Source organism: Lacerta agilis, chromosome 9 (assembly GCF_009819535.1).
Source record: "Lacerta agilis isolate rLacAgi1 chromosome 9, rLacAgi1.pri, whole genome shotgun sequence".
NCBI classification, from domain to species: Eukaryota; Metazoa; Chordata; class Lepidosauria; order Squamata; family Lacertidae; genus Lacerta; species Lacerta agilis.
Window position 1 is genome coordinate 45,170,841 of NC_046320.1, and position 21,914 is coordinate 45,192,754.

The 21,914-nt window shown below is 46.2% G+C and overlaps 1 protein-coding gene across 1 annotated transcript in view; it reads right to left on the minus strand.

Moving 5' to 3' along the window:
- Nucleotides 1-16,564, minus strand: part of FAT4 (FAT atypical cadherin 4) — a 130,258-nt gene extending 113,694 nt beyond the window's left edge. Inside the window, 1 exon segment of the mRNA XM_033159708.1 lies at nucleotides 11,165-16,564. Coding sequence (XP_033015599.1) covers nucleotides 11,165-16,444 — 5,280 coding nt within the window. The 5' untranslated portion in view covers nucleotides 16,445-16,564.
- Nucleotides 16,565-21,914: the final 5,350 nt, after the last annotated feature.

Genomic DNA, 21,914 nt, shown 5'->3' on the forward strand with positions numbered 1-21,914 from the left:
GTGGTACAAATGCAAAGTGCTGGCAGCAAGATACGTGCATCTGAATTACTCTCTGATGGCCATGGAGAATTTGGAATATGCCCTACTGTACTACAGGGAAAAATAAGGAAAGTTCCAGCTTTGGCTTTGGTGTGGAATGTGCCCTCCATGGATGGTCCTTCCTGGGGCGGTCCCATTCCTCCACACCACCAACACTGTTGCCCATTGGCTTATCCCTCTTCTCTTAGGTCCAATCTGCACCATCACAGAGCATTAAGCAAACAGAGGCTGCTGTTCCTCCTTTCCTTTGCCCTATCACTCAGAGAGGGCAGGTAAACAGGTGTCAGCAGCAATAAAAATCAGGCAGAATCATAGAATTGTAGAGTTGGAAGGGACCAAGAGGGTCATTTAATCCAACCCTGTACGACGCAGAAATCTTTCACACAACGTGGGGCTCGAACCTACAACCCTGAGACTAAGAATCTCATGCTCTACTAACCGAGCTATCCGTCAGGTGGCTTGGGCTCAGCAATGTGTGCTCCGCTGGGTTGCAGATCTGGGCAAGTGCCTGATGATGCTGACCGTTGGGGCAAGCTTGGAACCCTGCCAGAGAATGCACTTACTGTTAAGAGTTTTTTTCTTACACAGTCTCATGGGATGAATTGCATGCAAGGGACTAGTGCAGAAGGAAAACTTGCCATCTCTAAGCCTTGCTTAAGAGATCAGAATCACCCCACGTGTTTGTGTGCTTCCCTACCCTCTCTCCTATTTCCTGGAGAGTTTCTTGGCAGTTCACGTGAGTTTGGAAGTGTTCTGTTACCTGCCACGAAGGAGTACACTATTGCTTCACTTAAATTACTTGCATAAAATGCACTTTCCAGTAGAATGTCACACACAATCTGCTATTGTGAAGAATGTATCGCCATGTTGCTGTTTTAGCTGTTCTGGGCACACAATGCCCCAAAAAGGCGGCCTATAATGTTGTAAATAAATGAAATCTGGAAATTGTTGCAAGGGAATGTACACACAGCATCCCACAATGACTTTGCAGCATATGTAACCACTCATGAACAACTAAAAGGGGGGGGGGGGAGGAAGCAAACTAAAGCCAAGTCACCACACTCCAGGCTATGCTGCAACTTTCGCACTACACTATGTAAACAAAATATCTGTCAGCATTTCTACAAGTTGTTCAATGGAGCAGATAAAAAAAAAAGTACGGAGAAGACAGAATTCCCCGGTACTAGTCTGAATCGCTAATTAGAGTTGATGTGAAAGGAAATTACTCTTTCACAGTATGTAACTGAGAATCGTCTGTAGATGGCAGATCTATCTGATAAGAGATCAGGGTCTTAAATTTGTTAATACTTAAGGCTAGAACAGGGATAGGGAACCTGCCGCCCTCCAGATGCTGCTGGAATGCAACTCCCATTAGCCCCAATCAGCATGGTTGATGGTGAGGGATGCTGAGAGTTGTAGTTCAGCCACATCTGGAGAGTCGGAGGTTCCCCATCCCTGGGCTGGATCACACATGCGGAAAAGCGTTTCCTGCCTGCACCACTTCAGGCTGGGGACCTTCACAGAGGAACTCCGCACCTCCTAGCAAATATTTGGCTAACCTGATCTCTCTAACTCTATTATTCCCATACGGAGTTTTTGATGTAGGGGAGCAGTGGTACCAAGTGGTCCTGTATAGGAAAAGTTTCAGCACATGATTCTTCTGGCTGTATAAAATGGCCCTCTGTTTCCCTAAAACCAGCAGAGGAGACCCCACTGTTCCAAGACTCCTTGAGCTTCCATGACGGTAGCTCCCCTTTCCCAAACCCCTTATTCTATCTGAATCGGCCATTCAGTAGGCCAGGAGCCAAGGTCCACCAATCCAGGCTCCCCTATGCATATAAAGAAAGGTGTTCTAATCAGTTATTCAAGCATTTCTCACCAGTTCAGTAGAAGTTAGAAAATATTTGAAAATGAAAAATAAAAAAAAACTTAATAATTTCAATAGTTCATAATGCCATCTTAACACTTTCAAGTCTACTTTATGCATGAACTGACAGCCAGCTGAAGAGTTTTAAAGGCATACAAACACACAAACACTCTCTCTCTCTCTCTCTCTCTTTCACACACACACACACATACACACACACACACACACCGTTAGCTCCTCAGTATATGCCTCCTTATTAGAGCACCCTTTTTTGCATTTGCCACAGTTCTTGGCGGCATATTCTCTCAAAGGAAAATGGGCAGACTTTCTTTAGTCTTCTTAAAATTATATCCCCAAAGAAGCCAAAAAATAACAAAATTATTCAAAAATGCCTGCTTATTAAGAGACATATACAATAAACACTGCTTTGGATGGAGTCTAATTGACTCCCTGACAGAGGTTTCTATAGAAGGGTTCTCTATTAAGTTGCACTGTTGTCCTCCTAGTACTTGAATTTATCGCTAACCCCATTCAAGTGGGTACTGTGTTAACAATATTGCCTCACAATTCTCATTAATGAATTCTGCCCATGCAGACTGTTTTATTATAGGGTAAAGAATACCTTGATTGCCAAACGATTAATGCTGATAACACAAACTGTGTTTCTCCTTTGACAATTTCACCATAAAAGATTGGTCACTGAGGCTGGTTTTTTTTTCATCCCACAGTGAACTTAGGCATTTGCAGATATTCTGTGTGTGAACTGATAACATGCAGGAAGAGAGGAGGAGAACTTGGGGTCGTAATTAATGGTCCCAATCTTTCATGTACCCAACCCGCGCTTATGAAGTTCTGTCAGAAGAAGGTTTTATACATCCCCAACATTTCTAGGCTCCAGACTCATAATTTACACTCTTGACAAAATAGGAACTACATATGGTATATGCAGGGTCCTTTAAAGGCAGAAGTTCAAATACAAAGAAGTTAGATGTATTCACAGAATGTTTACATAGGATTCTTTTCTTGTAGTTGGAAACCAGACAGAATTTGGCAGAATCCCACATTAAATATATTGCCCCAATAAGACGATTTTAACAGCTTGAGATGTGCACATATAATGCCCAGTCCTATTCAGGATCCTAACCCAACTCCCTTTTTTAGGTTTATCATACCACGGAATTAGACCAAGGTGATAGGACTTGCTGGCAATTAACACTTAACATTCCTATAATACTGTAAAGTATTCATAGTATTTTATATACATTATTTGAATAATCCTTACAATCACAGATTTAGTTTTCTCATGTTTTGTTTCAGCTATCCTGTCAAGTAAGTTCTTGCTATTCATTCATTTATCTATTAAAGGTTAGACCAGACATTTCAAACACTACAAACTGTAATGAAAGCCACCATGAGCTAGCATGGCCATACTAAAAACAAAAACAAAAAACAATTAATTAAAAAAATTACTAGAAGCAGAAAAACCTATAGGAAGACCAATACTATTAGAAATTATCAGCTGTTCATCAGCGACAGTGTTATCAGAGAAATGAAAGACACCGTGAATTACTGCTCTGCAAACAAATGTTGAAAATTGGTTTAAGAGAGCAATAACTCCTACTGGAGAAAGTCTGTTTAACTGCCTCTAAAAAGAAAAAGAAAAAGCTTCTCAGGGGGCAGGCCTGAGTCTCAGCAGGCTCACCTTCCTTTGGCTATTAAGAAAAACAAAGAATGGATTTTTCATGAGTTATTTATTGCTCATTTGTAACACCCACTATGGGAGCTTTCAGAAAACGACTGTTTCTTGCTGCTTTGCTGATGACCTAATATAATGGACATCATCATCTCAATCCTACTGAAGTAAATGGCCAGGATACAATTCAATGTTCCAGATCAAAACACAACTTACCCTTTCCCGCTGTGATTTTGCGCCCCCCCCCCCAGCTTCAAATGCATCACGCAAACTTCTTTTGAAACTCCTCACATGTGATTTGTTATGCCACACAGAGAGTTGCAGCAGGGAACATCGCAGCATTGTTCCAGGAACACAACTGGAATGAGGAGAATTATATGGCTCATTCACCCTGTTTGGTATGTATCCTTTTGGAGTTCTTCACAATCCCTTTTATTTTAACCACACTGAACAACAGCAAACTTGACCACCTCACACTCGCCCCTAACTCTAGCCCATCTGCATCCTTTGCCGAGACGTTTTCCTCTGGCTGCCTTCATAGTTCCCCTCGCACCTGTCCAAGGTCCTGGATACCCTCTGCCTAGCCTGGCCTTTAACTTTGACTTATGAATCGATATTGCCAGCTTTCCCTGAAGGCCACAGACCAGGATACAAAGTGTCATTCAGAAGCTTTTCCCAGCTCAGCCTGGAGATACCAGGAGTGAAACCCATAACCTTCTACATGAAAGACATGTGCTCTATCACCCAACGATAGCTTTCCCTTCTATGGTCCATACACAATAAATAGACCATTCGCTGATCACTAACAATGCCAGCACACCAACCACTGACGCCCCAACAGACCACAGCCCCACTTGTGGGGCAAAAATAAGCTGAAGGTGTTACAACTTCAGGGTTTTACTAGCACACGTGGACTGGTTTATAGAACAAGGAGACAGACTTGTTGGCATCCATCTGCCTCAAGAGACAATGGAGGGTGAAGTCAAACTGCTGTGTTAGCAGCACTGAAGTGACCTCCCCAAGGCGCAAGGCCCAGATGACAAGACTCCCTCTCGGCCTTGTTGATGAGGTCCAAAGGAAAGCAGAGCAATACATTTGGCACCAGTTGGCTGCAGGAGTTGCTGGAAGGAGGCGTACAAGGGACCAGCCAACCATCTTAGGGACTCCACTCCAGATTTGGGTTTACTCCTTAGCCTTTTCTTCTCCCAAGGACATCCCACAAGGCAGTGGAGGTTTAGGATCAGAGTCTTCCTTCCCCTAGATGGGCTACCACCCCAGGTTGAGGAGCCCCATCTGTCCTTAACTTCCTTCTACATCACATGCAGAAACTGCCTTTTTTACTGTTGGACCCAATATTGGTCTTGTTCACTCAAACCCCCAAAGCCTGTCTTCACATGCAGGGGAAAACAGTCCTAGAGTACAGATTATTATCTTTCCTGTAGTATAAATATCAAATGGTCTTGGTTCTGTGCTGTTCCTTACGTTCGACTTACATTGCCCCACCACTGAAGAAAGTTGCAGCAGAACAACGAACTCTCAACATTTATTTCAGCCTTTTAAATTGCTGCTCTTACTATCTTACACTCCTATATTTCATACACAAAGTGCTGATCAGAAAAAATAACAATAGACATATTTATCAGTCACAGCCATCTGTGTCCCTTTTGCTTGAGCCAAGTATTTTGGCAGGCATGTGTATTTCTCTTTCTTAACCAATAGGATCTCGCCTTGCAAGGAAAGTATTTACTCCCAATTCAGTCTTTCTCTATCAGTGCAAAGGTCATGTAGTGCTTTAAATCTGTCAAGAATTGGATTTAAAATAATATAGTACCGTTCCCTGTGATTAATTAAGCACAAACTCAATTTGATGGCTGAAACTGAGTCTCCCCACTACTGAGAGAGAACATGCCACCAAACTACACGTTAGATGCCAGCTGTGTGTTTTCATGCCCAACTTTAAAAAAGAAGAAGAAAAGAAAAGCAATATTGGAGGCTGTAATTGAAAGCTCCTTTTTGAATGATAAAAATCACCCTTCCCAAACTGCTTTTATACCTATGAGAGGAGGCGGGGTGGGTAGGTTAGAGAGTAAGATGCTGTTATGTTTTCCTGCTCCCTGACCAGCACAAGGGCTTCATGGCAAGCTAGGTTAAGGTATCCCTGTAAGTTCACAGAAGTAATTGTCCTGGCCATAAATATCAGCTTCAAATTATACAGCTACCTTTCTACTCTTAAAAGCTTTCATTCTGCCCATCATGAATTTGATTTTCTTTTTAAAAAATAAATAAATCACAGGGCAGATTTTATACATTCCTTCTTCTCCATTTTCATTAGGAAAGCAGGTGTGACCCCTAGGGAAATATGCTATGAAAAATATCAGTGTCCTGTCGTCCGCCAGGATTTTCTCTGCAATCAAGTAAATGCTGGATTAAGACATGCTTTTCTGTCTCATGTTGTGCACATTGTCTCCCAAGACTAACAAAATGGCATTTGTGGAGGGACATGTCCCTATCATTTTCTCTGCCACCTGTTCAATAAAAGGCATTTTTTTCTAATAACTTCACATCTCGCTATGTGGATCAACATGGCAGCAACACCCTAAGTCATTATAGTTATATATATATAGACAGATAGTTCAGAGATAAAGTGAGTCAAACTAAGTTAGTCAAACAGTCAGTCAAGCTGTTGATCGGGTGAATTTGGACTTAGGGAAATTCAGAACACAAACTCCCCCCCCCATTCAGAACCTAAGGCAAGCCTATTCCCCTCCAAATGCAGGACTAGGCTTGTATTGGTTGGTATTATGGTATGCCTAGCTTCCTCACTCTCTCCTCCCTTTCTTTTCACATGGGTGAGGAACAGAAGCAGCAATGCTCCCCTTACCTCCTGCCATCTGCCACAGCACCTAGAACACCCCAACAGCAGCATCCCAGGAGTAAGGGGCTCTGGGAAAAAACAATTCACCATGTCTTCCCCTTCTGGGAAAAACCCCACCCCACCCTCCCACTATATATAAGGGTCTGGTGACTTCTGTTTCAGTGTATCTGAAGAAGTGTGCATGCACACAAAAGCTTATACCAAGAACAAATTTAGTTGGTCTCTTAAGGTGCTACTGGAAGGAATTTTTTTTTATTTTGTTTCGACTATGGCAGACCAACATGGCTACCTACCTGTAACTATATTTGTACAATGTACTATATTTAGGCTGCAGTCCTGTAAACACACTTAGTTGAGAATAAGTGACTGAACTTAACAGGCCTTAAATTTGTGTAGATATATATTGGACTGCACCGTTATTAGTACTTAGTCACTATACTAATCACGAGTATATTGTGTTTTTGCCATTAATCAAGGATCAGTCGGAAGGGGGAAAATCTACATTTAATTGCTAGATCCTGGAAACACTGCAAAATAGCAGCCATGCTCCTGCTGTGTTCTTATGCAGAAGACTTCAGACCTGATAAAAAACCTATTCACAACAAACAAAGCAAAAGAAGCTCAAACAATTAAAAAGCTGAAACAATCCCTGCCTCTTTTAGTGGCAATATTTCTTTATCATTCGGACAGCATGAGGCTTCGTGATGGATTACAAAAACAACAGCGGCGGAAAGGGAGATTGGGGAGGGGGAAGAAACACCAGGGAGCCTACATAGTTATATGAAAACTCCAAGGAAAACATCAATCTTTAGTTGTGCAGAGGTATTATATATTTTAAAAATCCAGGCATCTTAATCACACTTCCAACAAATTCCTTTAGAAATCGCCTGAATTCTCACACAGAACCAAATGAAAGCAACAAGCTCTATAAACATAAGTATCAAATACATTTGTAAGAGTAAGTCACCCAAAAAAATTGCATTACACAGCATGATTGTCCCAAGTTTAGGTCCCTTCCCCTCTCCACATCAGAGCAGCCTTTGGGGCTCCAGACATGGTACATGACTGCAATCCTGTGCACAGTTACTTATGCTTAAATCCCTTTGAAATCAATGGTACTTCATATTTCTCACAAGTGAACAGGACTGCAGGCTGAATGTGTATAAGCTAGACATGTATGAGGTTTGCTGCACTGTGATAAAAGGCAGGATATATCCCTCAACACGGCATGTTTAGCACAACGAATACCACTCTGGTTAGAAGCACTCAAAGTTAACAGTTGAAACCTGGTATATTCAAGTAAAAGCACACCCCGCCCCCCAATATTCCTCCCCAACTTCAACAACACCTGGATTCCATAAGAAAGAAACATCTCAAATAATCTATAATTCAACAGGCCGTCATATGAGCAATACAATACAGGTGGGTGTGGTTATGCAATTTATTTTGAAGCAGCGCCCCCAACCCCCCACTGCTCCCACGGCAGTGAGGTACCGGTGACTGAAATGTCTTGGATTATTTTACTTCCAATGTTTTTATTGGTTTGAACACATGGGGGAATGCTTACACCTTTGCCATACATAGCACAACTCCTATTAAATCACATTAAAAAACATCTCGGTCTATAGAGTGAGATGAGCGCGCAACCCCAGAGTCGTCCACGACTGGACCTAACGGTCAGGGGTACCTTTACCTTTAAGTGTGTTTTAAGTGCTATATACAATGTGGCACTAGATGGCGATGGTGAGCCTTACGGAAAATTCAATTTAAAGAAAAACATTTTCAGAACGGTCTTTTATATGTGTGTGGATTCCACCTGAATTGTCACTTACTGTGTGTAAATTGTGAGGATATCTGTAGCATTTCGTTATACAATATGAAAAGGAGCACATGCCAATCAAAGCAGTTATTCAGAATCTTGTCTCCTGTTCAAAATACTTGCTTAGCACAGGGCAGGAAAGCCCAGACAGAGAACTTAAATAATCAATGTAGAGAGCATGAAGTTATGTCTATCTTGCCCTTCCTCCCCAAAAAATAATAAAATCATGCAGTTGGAAGGGACCCTGAGGGTCATCTAGTCCAACCCCCTGCAATGCAGGAATTCTGCCCAGAGCTGTCCCTGGGTGGGCACGAACCACCAACCTTCTGGCTAAGAGTCAGACGCCATGACCCACTGCACCACCCAGGGAAGCAATGTGTTGTTACTTTTAAAGGATGCTGCTATTTTAAAGGGGGATGTGGATTATTATTCTGCTTCTTTGGGAAAATTATAACATTGGGGTTTTATTCCTATGCAGACTTCCCACCACCTACATAATTGGTTGCAGTAACAGACAGTGTGGCCTTTTACTCCCGGCAGGTGAGTCTCTGCTCTTTACCAAGAGGAAGAGGGGGAGAAGAAAGGAGTTGCAAACACACTACCAGGAATGGCGTATTGGCTCTGCCAGTGTCTTTGCACCAAGCTAAATTTGCCACCACCTTCCCCGTCCCCTCCTCATGATAAGCTTCTGTTGCTCACCTGCCATTAGGTCAGGTAAGCATCTCTGCCCCACTATGCTTTCCACTACTGAATAGTTTTGTCAAGTTGATGTTTAACCTATATAAAGCCTCCTGAAAGCTCCTGGTGGAACATTTATTTGAAAATCAGCTGTCTTGGCATGGTGACACCATGGATCCAGCCTCCCAGTAGCAGCGTCCTACTTACTGGGACAGGGCGGAGGTAGCTCAGGGCAGTGCAGGCCTTCTAAGTAATCACCTGTTCCCTCCACAGACACCCGATTATTTACATGAATAGTTCTTGAACCTTCAATTAAGTGCATGCAAGTAAGAGATTGCAAGCTTAGACTTAACTTTCCCATAATTGGATACTGTATATTAACACCCCAATTCATAACATCTTTAAATTCAAATGTGAACCTTGTTTTGGCTTAGCTCCTTTGGTTTAATTGAGCTGAACTTGTAGTTGGAGCTGAAAACCTGTTGATAACATTATTTCTTCCATAATAAAGCACATTAAGTTTCCTTCTAGTAATCTGAATCATTCATTATAACACAGCAACAGAGCTGAAATCTCTAATATGGTCAAATTCCTTATTGATCTTTCTAATGAAGCCCAAATTATGCTATTTTACACGTTTTCAGCCGCTTTTTGCCTTTAAAACTTATTGTGAAAAACAAATGCAAACGACGTTTTTGCAATCACTGCTGTCCACAAACTCTGTTCGTCTCAAAGGCATATTTCCAGAGTAAACTGATGCAAGTACAGTACACTGATGAAACATTTTTTTTTGGAGTTTTACACTGCATTCCTATGCAAGTTTACTCAGAAGTATGCCCCAGTGAATTAAATAGGGCTTATTTCCAGGTAAGTGGATGCAGAACTAAAGCCTGCAATCTTTTCCAACTCCCAAGTAAACGTGCAGTGGGTTGCAGTGTGGATTAGCATACTGACGTCAGTCTTTGGAATATGCAATTGTGTTCAGTTTCAGAACTAAAAGGCTTAAGACCATGAGGGAAATGTTTGACTCATTCTACACTTCCGGCATCCCCTGCTGGTTGACTATAGAAGAGGTTCTGCTCTGAACTTCCAGTGCACAAAAATGCAATGACTCAGAGTGCAGTGTAGAAGTCAGAGGGTCCTGAACAATGTCAAAAAGGAAAAATAAAATAAAAGCCCCGCCTTGTTGTCTGGGAAGTTTCCAAATTTATCTCTCTGGAAGACAATACCCATTCTAGCCACATGAAAGATTATACAAATATGCTTGCTTAACAGCAAAACACCTTCAGCAGAAACAGACACTTGGCAGAACATTAAGATATCATAACTAATGTTTTGGAATCCGTTCACTCTAAATCACCAATCAGGTTACTAACAAAGTCTTTTTAACATTCACCATTTGGCTTCTGTAACAACCTAAGGGTATCAGCAAGTCTTTAGACACAATCCTGAATATTGGCAAGACCAGAGGAATAGAAGCTGTGTTCAGAGGTGAAGGGAAACTCATTTGGAAGAGGAGTCAAAATTTTCCTGGGCCTTGTCCAAATGCTCTAGCATTGAACAATGATCTGTAAGAAAATAGTCCACTCTCTCGTAGAAGCAGCTAAAAACTCAAAAGTCTACTTAGCAAGTTAAGATAAACTGAAGTGATCGGCAAGAGGCCTGAGAGAAAGCCCTGTATCATACAGCATTTTTCATACATGGAGAAAATGTCACAGCCCACAGTTAAAGCCAAATAGTTAATATCGAGTGTTGGCTTGTGCAGTAAGAACCAAAAGTCACTTATGTAGAATGCTAATCAGCTCAAAGAAAAAACAACTCTGCTTTGCTCCAACACAATCTGTTGAGTGGATATTAATGCTGAAGAAAAAACATGCAATTTCAAAGGTTTCTTTTATACAGCAAAGGAAAAAAATCCAACAATGAAAAACCTTGGTACCTGTAAAACAGCTGACTTCTGTAAGACAAAGACTGTAAATTTATACATGTTTTCCTGGGCGTAAGTCCCTCTGAACTCAGTGGGACTTACTTCTGAGAACTCCATGCAAGTCTACTCTGAGGTAAGTCCCTCTGGAAGCAAGGGGGCTGGATACAAAAATATGCACAGGAGAACAGCATAAATGAACTGAGCTGACAGGACCAAAAACAAAACAGCTATTTACTTTTCAAATAAATAAATAAAATAGATGTTACCTCTGCTCTCTGAGTTCGTGGCAAAGCAGCAGATTTTTCGATAGCATAAACGTCCACCAGATACAGGCGAGCTCCTTGTTCCCGGTCCAAAATGGCTGCAGTCTGGATCACCCCGGTGTGGCGCCCAATGGTAAAAAGTCGGCCAAACATTTTGTCTTCACAACGCACTGAGACTATGAAATACTCCACTAGAGCTTCAGTGCCCCTAGGACTAGCTGCCTCGATGGATATCACATCTGTCCCAATAGGCTCACCTTCTTTTAAAATGGTGATGTATTTTGGCTGAGTGAAAACAGGCCCATCAAGTCCTTGCAGAATTACAGTCATCTCAGTGGTGGATTTCCTTCTCTCTGGGCCAAGATCTGTGGCTGCAACGATGAAGCTGTACATAAGCTGAGATGGCACTAAGGTTGTTGACACTCTCAGGTCCCCACTGTATCGATCCACGATAAAGGTGTCTGTGTCCCCGTTAATTATTTCATACTCCACCTCCCCGTTTGCTCCTTCATCAGGATCCGCGGCAACAATCGTGGTTAGAACTGTGCCAATTACAACAGAGGGGTCTGCAGCAAGGGCATTTTGTGATACAAAAGTAGGAATGTTGTCATTCTGGTCAGTTACCAAAATGGTCACATTCTTCAAAGCAAACTTTCTAGATTCTACAGGGACAGCCTGGTCAGTTGCTTTCACTGTTAGCTCAAAGAGATTAGCAAACTCGCGATCTATTTCGGCACTGGTATATATTGTTCCTTTGACTTCGTCGATATGGAAGTGGTTCCCTCTTGGCATCTGCTGAATGATTGTATAGGTCAGCTGCCCATTAATATCTGCATCTGGGTCATGAGCAGTTACAGCAATGACTGAGGTGCCGATGGCAATGTTCTCAACAACAGACTTAAATATATCTCCAGGTGGGAATTTGGGTGGGTTGTCATTATAATCCCTGACATATATTACAACGGACATGGTAGAGGATTGAGGAGGCCTTCCTTTGTCTTTTGCGGTGATGTTTAGTTTATACATGGACTGGGTTTCAAAATCCAACTTTTTGGCCAGGAAAATGCTGCCAGTGTTGGGACTGATGCTAAATGTCCCGTGGTTATTTGTTCCTGTAATGCTATAATGAAGGTCAGCATTGTCCCCCGAGTCAGAATCAGTGGCAGTAACAGAAGACACAAGTTCCCCAATCCTCATGTTTTCCAAGACATCAACAAACAAAGTTGACTTGGGAAAGGAAGGGCTGTTGTCATTTTCATCCAGTATGTCAATGTTCAATGTACAAACAGAGCTTAGGGGAACCACCCCAGAATCTACTGCTTGGATGGTAAGTGAGTAAGCAGCAGTAGCTTCGTGGTCCAGTTTGCCAATTAAAGTCACCTGACCAGTGCCACTGTCTATTGCAAACTGGTTTTCTTCATTGCCCTTAATGACAGAATAGTGGATCAGTCCATTATTGCTTTCATCAACATCGGAGGCAGACACCCTTAAAACGTGTGTCAGGTTTGCAGCTAGTTCTGATATTGTAGCTTGGTAAAGTTCTTTTAAAAACTTGGGTGCATTATCATTTATATCCTTCAAGTAAACCTGCACAGTTGCCTGGTCCCTTAAAGGCTTTGGCAACCCCTGATCCATCGCAATGACTGTAAGCGTAAACACAGCTGCTCCCCTCTGCCTCATAAGGGATTCCCTATCCAACTGATGAGTGCTTGTTATTTCCCCACTCATGGCATTCAACTCAAAATCAGGCTGCATGTGTTCAAATGAGTATCTGACTTCACCGTTTGACCCAGAGTCTTTGTCAACAGCACTGATTTTACCTACAAAGGACCCACCATTCTGCTCCTCCTCATAATAAAAAACATAATTGGTACTGTTAAACAATGGCCTGTTATCATTGACATCTTCTAGAATGACAGTGACATTTACAGTGGCACTGAGCGGTTCTACAGCTCTATCAGAAGCCTCCACCAGTAGTGTGTATCTTTCCTGAAGTTCACGATCCAGCTCACACTTTATATACAGCTGCCCATCTGGAAATATGCCAAAGGCATCTCCAGTATTTCCTTCCATTATGGCGTAAGCTATTTCTCCATTTGCGCCTGAATCTCGGTCAGAGGCATGCACGCTAAAGAACCTGGAGTTCACAGGCTCCAGCTCAGAGATGGTGACTTCGTAGGAGAGCTGATCAAACACGGGTGGGTTGTCATTTACATCATGGACAGAGACCGTTAAAATGAAACTAGAGGAATGCTGAGGGACCCCCAAATCTGTGGCCAAAATCCCCACTTGATAAGACCCAGCATTTATGTCTAGCGGACCTGTCAGGCTTACAGCACCACTCTGCTCATCGACATTAAATAGGTCCTTGGGATTTTGCTTAAGGCTGTAGCGGACCTTGCCGTTCACCCCTTCATCAGGGTCAACTGCTTTGGCTTGGAAGATGGTATGCCCAGTACTCCAGTTCTCAACCACATTCACACTTTCCACTGCATGCAGGAAGTGGGGGGAATTGTCATTTAAATCTCTGACAGTTATATTGACCAAAGCATCCCCCGTTATTGTTCCACCACTCGCCACCACTTTGAGCTGGTAAAAGGCCTGCTCTTCCCTGTCTATGACGCTGGCAGTGGTGATCAGGCCTGTCATCTTGTGAATCTCAAAGATACCCCTCTGATCGCCTGTGGTGATCAGGTAAGTGATGTTGGTGCTCAGGTCCATAGAGGAAGCGGAAACACGGCCTACGTGGTAACCCAAGGCCACATTTTCAAACACCACAAAGCTGTAGATATCCTGGCTAAACACTGGGGGATTATCCTGGGTGTCTAAGACAGTGACGGTAACAATTGCCTGGTTCTGGGACTGGAGGTTGCCACCATCACTGGCCACTACCTGCAGCTGGTAAGCAGTCTTTTCCTCTCTATCCAGGACTGTTTTGGTAGTGATAACCCCTGTCAGGCTATGAATCTGAAACCTGGAGGTGTCTCCTGCCGAGATGCTGTACCTGATGGTCCCATTCAGCCCAAGGTCGGGGTCACTGGCAGACACAGTGGCTATGTAACTGCCTGCAGGCTCATTTTCTTGGATGTGGGCAAAGTACTGGACAGGGTAGAACAGGGGGCTGTTATCATTCACATCAAGCAAGCTGACGTTAACCTGAGCCAATGAGGAGAGTGGAGGAGAGCCCAGGTCAGTGGCTAGGACCTGCAGGGTGTATTGCCCCTGTTCTTCCCGATCTAGCTGTGAGATTGTGCTGAGCCTGCCTGATATAGGATCCAAGCGGAAAAAACCCCACGGAGCGACCAACAGACCACCCGCCACCCCTCCTGGCTCAGACTCTTGCAAGGAGAAGCGCACTGTGCCATTATCTCCCAAGTCGCCATCGGCAGCAGTGAGAACTAGCAGCTCAGTTCCTGAAGGGGAATTCTCTGCCACAGACACATGATAACCATCTGGCTGGCCAAACCGGGGCCTCTCATCATTAACATCCAGGATATTCACGACCAGCTGGGCATAGGAAACTTTGGGCTGCACACCTTGGTCACGAGCGCTGACGTTTAGCACTACCTGGGAAGCAATCTCCCGGTCTAGCCCAGCAGAAGCTGCTGTGCTTGGGCCAGAAACTCCCAGGAGAGGCCTAGCCATGATGGTGTCGAGGCTCTTGGTGGTGACTAGGCCGCTGTGCTCACTAATACAGAACCAGCCCAGCTCATTGCCAGAAACAATACTATACTTGAGGTTGGCATTAAGACCAGAGTCACGATCCGTAGCACTCAGGCCTTGCACGTAGCTCCCGGGTGGCACCTCTTCACTGATATTCACTTGGTACACCGACTGCCCAAATACAGGCGGGTGGTCATTGATGTCGTTCACAAAGATCACCAAGCTAGCCACGGAGGAACGGCTCACCGGGGCAGGAGCAGCTCCTTCAGGGCTCAGGGCAGAGGGGAGGGCACTGGGGAATGGCGGGGGAGCCCCAAAGTTGTCCATCACAGCCACAGTGAGGTTATAGGTGGGTATGCGCTCCCGGTCGAGAGCAGCGGCCACTTTTATAAGGCTCAGGTTGGGGACTTTGCTGCTCTGCACCTCAAAGTGGCGCTGCTCATTCCCACCCAAGATGGACACCGAGATATTCCCATTGGCCGCCGGCGAGTCGGCATCACTCACAGTCAACAGCGCCACCACTGTGCCGGGTGCCGCATTCTCATCCACAGAGGCAAAGCGGGAGGTGGCCGGGAAATAGCGGAATTTGACCCGCGGCTCGTTATCGTTCACGTCGAGCAGGCGGATCAGAGCCTCGGCGCGGCCACTTAAAGCCGGGACCCCACGGTCTGTAGCCTGGACGGTGAGGGAGTACTGCCGCCGGGACTCATAGTCCAGCGCCTCCCGGATCCGGATGACCCCACTTTCTGGGTCCACCTCAAAAGGAAGCGCCCCCGTTCCATCTCCAGCAGCACTTTCTGCCCCCTCCAGGCGGTAGCGGATGTCAGCATTGGTGCCCTCATCAGCATCCGCCGCCGTCACCTGCAGGACACTGGCCCCGACAGGTGCATCCTCAGGCACACGAGCTTGGTAGAGGGTCTGGCTAAAGACTGGCGGGTTGTCATTTATATCCTGCACCGTGACATTGACTTGTAAGTATCCACGCCTCCGCGGCTCCCCTTTGTCCTCCACCTGCACCAGCAGTTGGTAGGCCGGGGTGGCCTCTCGATCCAGCCCGCCACGAGAGACCAAGTGCAGGAAGGCCCCTTCCCCACTCGGGTTGAGAGTGATGTTGAGCCGGAAGCGGCCCTCTTCGTTGCCACCCACGATGCGGTAAGAGCTGTGGTCCACGCCATTGGTCCCACTGTCTGCATCAGTAGCCGTGTCCAGGATAAGCTGCCGGCCGCTCCCCGTGTCCTCCTTGAAGGTCACCACAATGGAAGGGTCCGGGAAGACGGGAGCATTGTCATTCAGGTCCAGCACCACTACACGCACCTCGCTGGGGTAAGTCGGTTGGCTGGAGAGCACCACAAGATCCATCACATCGCTGGCTAGGCTCTCGCGGTCGATGGTGGCACGGGTGTGGAGGTCTCCTGAAGTGGCATTGATGGAGAACAGGGCATGGTGCTCACTCAAGCGATAGGTGAAGCCCGGTCGGGTGGCAATGGTGCCCACCCAGGTGCCTGGAGGTTGCTCCTCCAGCACCTGGAACAGCTGTCGGGGCTCAGCTGAGGCGTGGAGCGGAGGCAGCAGCAGGAAGGAGGCGAAGTAGGGGAGAAGAGGCCAGGTGGAAGAGCCCATGGTGCAAGCCAGGATGTCGAGCGGGGCGGGGCAAAGATTCTCCCTCACAGCCGAAGGCCAACAGAGCAGGCAAGCCAAAACAACCCAGAGATGCCCAAAGTCCGCGGAGAGTCAGGCGAGCAGCGCCAATCCACATCACCAGCGGAGACCAGGTGGGGAAGCGCGGGTTGTCATCGGCTCGGCAGCCGCGGGCATCTCTTCTCGCGTGCGGGGCAGGCGCCAGGCGAAACAAGCTGTAGGTCCGAGAGCCGTCGCTGTCTCCCACAGAGGCGCAGCCTTCTCTTGTTCTGTTGCCGCTTCCCCTCCCTTCAAGCGACTTGTGCGGGCTGGGGGACCAGCGTTTGCATGGCTAAAATGAACCACCCGCGGCTCCGGGCTGGATGGTTACTCACAGAGAGCGAGAAAAGTCCGTCCAGTCCTTTCAGCAAAACTCGCGCCGAGAGCCGACGGGACGCGCGACGGAGCAACTTGGCGTAAAAAGTGCCAGCGCTCGCCTCTCGCCACCGCTCTTTGCTCGCTATAACCCAGCGTCCTTTCTTTGCAGGGAAAAGATGCAGCCGATTCCTCCTCCTCCTTCTCAGCTTCTTCGGAGCGTCTTTTCTCCGCCGTCTTATCCCACCTTTAGCCGTCGCCACCGCTGTTTGGAGCCTTTCTGGACGTGCGCGCAGCTCGGAGCGCTCCTGTGCATTGTGCAAAAAAAGTTCTCTTCAGCTAAGAGCGGCCGCCACGGCTCGCCTCTCTTTTGTACATCCCTGCGAGCATCAACTCCGCCGCGGGCTGGGCATCCGGCGGCGCGCACAGCACCCACAAGGAGCGCAGAGACACCCCAGCCCTGGCGAGCCGCCCTGCACAGCACCTCGCAGGAGATCAGGGGTGCAAAACGAAAAGGGGAGACGCGGGGCGAGGAGACTCCCTTTTTCCACTCTGCCGAGACGAGCAGGAACTTTTTTTTGGTTGCAGCGTCTCCCCTGCAAGGCTGGGAGCGCACGGCAACCGCTCAGCTGGGCGCGACTATGGGTCCCCTCTTCGCCTCCATCAGCTGCTCGGCTCGCCAAGCCGGACGGCAGAGAGGAGAGCGCGCGCGCGAGCTAGTCTCCTGCCCGCGCCCACCGCGCAGCAGCGAGCCCGGCAGAAACTTTGCACGCCCCTCCTGGCGCTCTCGGCTCTTCACTCGCCGGCGCGACGCCCTCCTGCTCGGCCCCTCCCGCCTGGGCTTGGCGAGAAACGCCCCGTCCCCGCCTCCTATTGGCCAGCCGCCTCCCCGCCCGCCCACACGCCTCCCCTCGACGGCCGGCTCCGCCCACAGCCCCTTTTCCTCCTCCCCGCGCGGAGAGCCGGGGGTCGCTTCGGCGTGCGCGCCACTGGCTCCTCGGCGCGTCAGTCAACAGGAGCTAGAGGAGCCGCCGCTCGTCGGAGGGGTCGGCCAGAGCAGCTCCGTCGGGCGGCCGCTAAGGAGCACGGAGAGAGACGCTGCTGCTTACTCCGCAGACGGCGGGGGGGGGGGGGGCGATCGGCGACTCGCCGCCGTCAACAATAAGTCCGAAAGGGGATTAAGCAAAGCATGTCTGGGAAGGCGCGACGCGGATTTGTCTTTAACCGCTTCGTCGCCGTCGGAAGCCGGCGATTCGCTTTCCGTCCCCCGCTGCGGGACTCGGGAGCATCGGCGCGGTTGACTGCCGGGGCTTAGTGCAGGCAAGAGGCGGAGGTCAACTTTGCCTCTATATAAGGGTCGAGGCTTTACACAAGGGGGAGAGGGACGACATCGACATTCTATTCTTGGGGGACCCCCCTCCCCAGCTTTCCTTGCCTGCCCCGAAAGGTAGCGGTTCTTATTTCCGCATCCCCAGCAGCAAACGCGCAGTTCTCCCTCGCTGTGCGCGCGTTCCCAGGCGCTTACTTAATTTGCAAATGGGTCACAGAGGTTTTTTTTTTTTTTATAATAATAATAATAATAAAATTTACCCACCCAAAGGGGTAAATTGACAAGTATGGGAGGGCAGCCACTGGCTGCTGCAGGAAACTTGGGTGCTTCTCATGCATGCTTCTCACTATAAGCATGTCTCTTACACGCCAGTATGGCCAGTCCTTTGGGTGATTCTAGGCTGCCGCTATTTCCAGGTGGAATTGAATCACAATCCAGGTTGCACAATTAATGGTGATTTGATAAAGTCACGGGAAAATGCACCAGAAAGTGTGGGGTAACACTTGCCTGACACAATATATGTAGGGTGCCATTTCTCAACCCAGCCTCCCTCACAGGGTTGTTGTGGAGGTAAAATGGATTGGTGGAGAACCATACATGTCTTTTTGAGCTCCTTATAAGAAAAGTGGGATATACTTATCTAATAGTACATAAAATACATCTTGTCCTTTGTCTTACCTAGCAGAATGACTAGAGCTGGCCTGACCCTGATTCCAGCAAGCAACCAATGAGCAAATACTAGAAATCGACACCGCCATTGCCTCTGTCTCTCTGGAGATGACTGGATGGAACCACCCCACTTTCCCCTACCACGCTGCTTGGAGAGAGAGTGACCAATTTCCTTGTTGGAGTGGGCAATTTATAGGCAGGAATTGCTTCAGGGTCGGAGCCACTGCACTGCCTTCTCTCTCTGGGCAGTGTGGTGGACAGAACTGGATCCACTGCGCCACCCAAAGGGCAAGGCGGCAACTGCTGTTTGCCGTCATTACTTGTTTTCCCACCTAAAGAGCATTTTTCTGCCCTTCACCTGCTTACTCTCTGGGCGGCAGCCTGATCTCCATTGGCATCCACAGACAGGCAGACGTTGCATGAATAGAGCTGTTCATTGGCCTGCTTGGGGGGAAAGGAGTGGGGAATGGTGCTGCTGAAGGCTGCTCCTTAAAGGCAGATAGTCAAGGGGTACTGCATTTAATCCCACTGATTTCTACAAGAGACGTTTAAGCCGGTGCTCTTTCTTTGCTATTACATCTAGTTATAAATCCAAACCTGGGCCCAGCCCAAAACAGGTGTCCCAGCTGAGCCCCAGGGATTTCTGGTTCAAATAAAACTCCTTTTAATCACATTGATTTCTTACAAAGGCATCAGTTAGTGCATTCAAGGTGTTGTGTTCAGAAAATGCAGGGGGAAGAGTTAGTTGTTGTTTGTATAAAGTGGATTGCTTCTTAAGTGTGACTTCAAAATCTCGCACACATCATATATCATTTCCCAGTTTTCCAGATTGTTAGTTAACTTTGAGTGCTTTTGTTATCATTCAAACAAGTATCCTGATAACACATTCCTGACAGTAAATATAATTTTATTTAAATATAAAGCACACAAGCTGTCACTCATGGTTCTATAAGAAAGTAGTTTGCTTTTGTGGGGGGGGGAGGGGAAGAGATGAATAAAGACTAAATAAAATGTCTATTTTGCTTATATGCAGAAAAGGAAGGGGGAACTTGTGGACCTTCAGATGTTGATGAGCTAAAACTTCTGTTAGCATAGCCAGTGATCAGAGATGGTGGAGATTGAAGTCACAGAAGATCTTGTGGGTGCCAATTTCCCCAACCCTGATTTGAAGGAAACCTTTATTTAAACACAGGAAGAACCATGTTGCAGAAAAGATACCGTTAGCAGAATAAGCTTTGCACTGAAGAATCACACATTTGGCCTTTCCAGAAATGCAACCAGTGTTGCACATTTTTTAAAATATTTTTTCCCCACAATCATTCTACAAGTGAACAAGTGTTGCAGCTGTATCTCACAGAGGAGCCATGATGCTACTTGTAACGATGAGTGACATAAGGGACTTGCACTAATTTGGGAAGGTTTCCTTTAAGCAGCACTCATGGGTTAAATATATAAATGTGTGTGTGTGTGCGCGCGCGCGCGCACGTGCATGCGCGCGCTTTCTTCTTCTTCTGGGTGCATGCAAGAGCTATTTGTAAGGCATGCAGTGATTTCTGGCTTTTTCAGACACATTGCAAAGGTACCCCAGTGCTGGTATTATGCTCTATATGAGGTCAAGGCAAGAATTTCAGCTCTATTCTCCTGACCTTTCTCCAAGTGCCAGGATCAACCTCAGTCAGACGTCCAGCTCAATTTTATTCTCAGAACAAGTAAATCCCATTGTGTCCAAAAGGACTTGCTCTCTTATTAAATGGACTTAGGATTGCAACCTAACTCTGCTGCCACTTCAAGCAATGGAAGGGGTACTACTTTCCTAAGCACTTCCTATGAGTAAGCCCCCACTCAAGCAGAGGACTTATTCCACCGAAACAAGCATCTTGTTCTATGCCATGGATAGGAACAGAAGCTTTTTTCACTCGCACATATGGTAGGTTGCCGAGTCCCTTCTGGGACTAGTGGCAGAATCCACTTAAAAGAAACAAAAACTGAACCCAGTGTGCACACTCTATATATACATAACTACACCTGTTCCCACTCAGGAAGGCTGAGAAAGGCTATATTCCTTCCATACATCACAAGGAGAAGGGATATTTTGCTGCTGGCTCCCATAGGAATGAGCATGAGTGTGACGCTAAAAAGAAAACCTTTTAGAAAAAAATGTCTGGGCAGGCCCTTTGTTTATGAAAGCACACTGTGAATTTGCCATTGTAAGCCTGGTGTAAATACTTTAATGTCAATCTCCTAATGTGTTTCCAGTCTCATCTGCGGATTACTGTCTGCTGTGCTGGCGCAGTGCAATTCAACAGCAGGGCAAGAGTGCCCCCTGGTGCTCTTGTGCTATTAAACGTTGCCGGTTGTGTGTGTGTTTTTATTCGACTGTCCCATTTAATTTTATTAGAAGAATAGAGGTCTCTGATTACAGTGCTATTTCCTCTTTGTCACCTTGGGACAGTAGCAGGGGGGGGGGACAGAAAGATTTGTCGGAATCTCTGAATAGCACCTTTGGGGAGAAGGTATAATTTCTGCTCAACAGTAACTTCAAATTGCATCCAACCACCAGTTGTTTCCGGATGAAGAAACTTCCTGGCAATTCCAGATTCTCAAACTGCCAAAAACTAAATAGCATATTATGGAAATCAGGGGATGGCAGAGCACCAAACCTTTCAATAAATGCAAGCGAAAGAGCTATTTGTAAGACGTTTGGTGCTTTATGGCTTTTTCGCATACGCTGCAAAGGGACAATGTCCCAGAGCCAGTATATGCTGCATGAGAACCCAAGGAAGGAATTTCAACTCATTTCCCACAAATTCCAGGACCAGCCCCAGTCAAACTTCAACATAAATTCCACTGAGTCCCATAGGATTTAACCACCTTAGGACATAGGATTACGGCTGTACTCTGCTGCCACTTTCAAGCCTTGCAGGGGAAGCTGAAAAATTAAACTTAAAAAAATAATAATTTCAGTTTCCAAAATATTTCAACAGCAATACAAATCCAATATTACAGTAAACATTTTTTTTTACTTTCCCCACCACTTTTGCAGTTTCTAATTCTATTTTAAATTATAACCCTGCGTTTTCTTAATTAATCCAATTATTA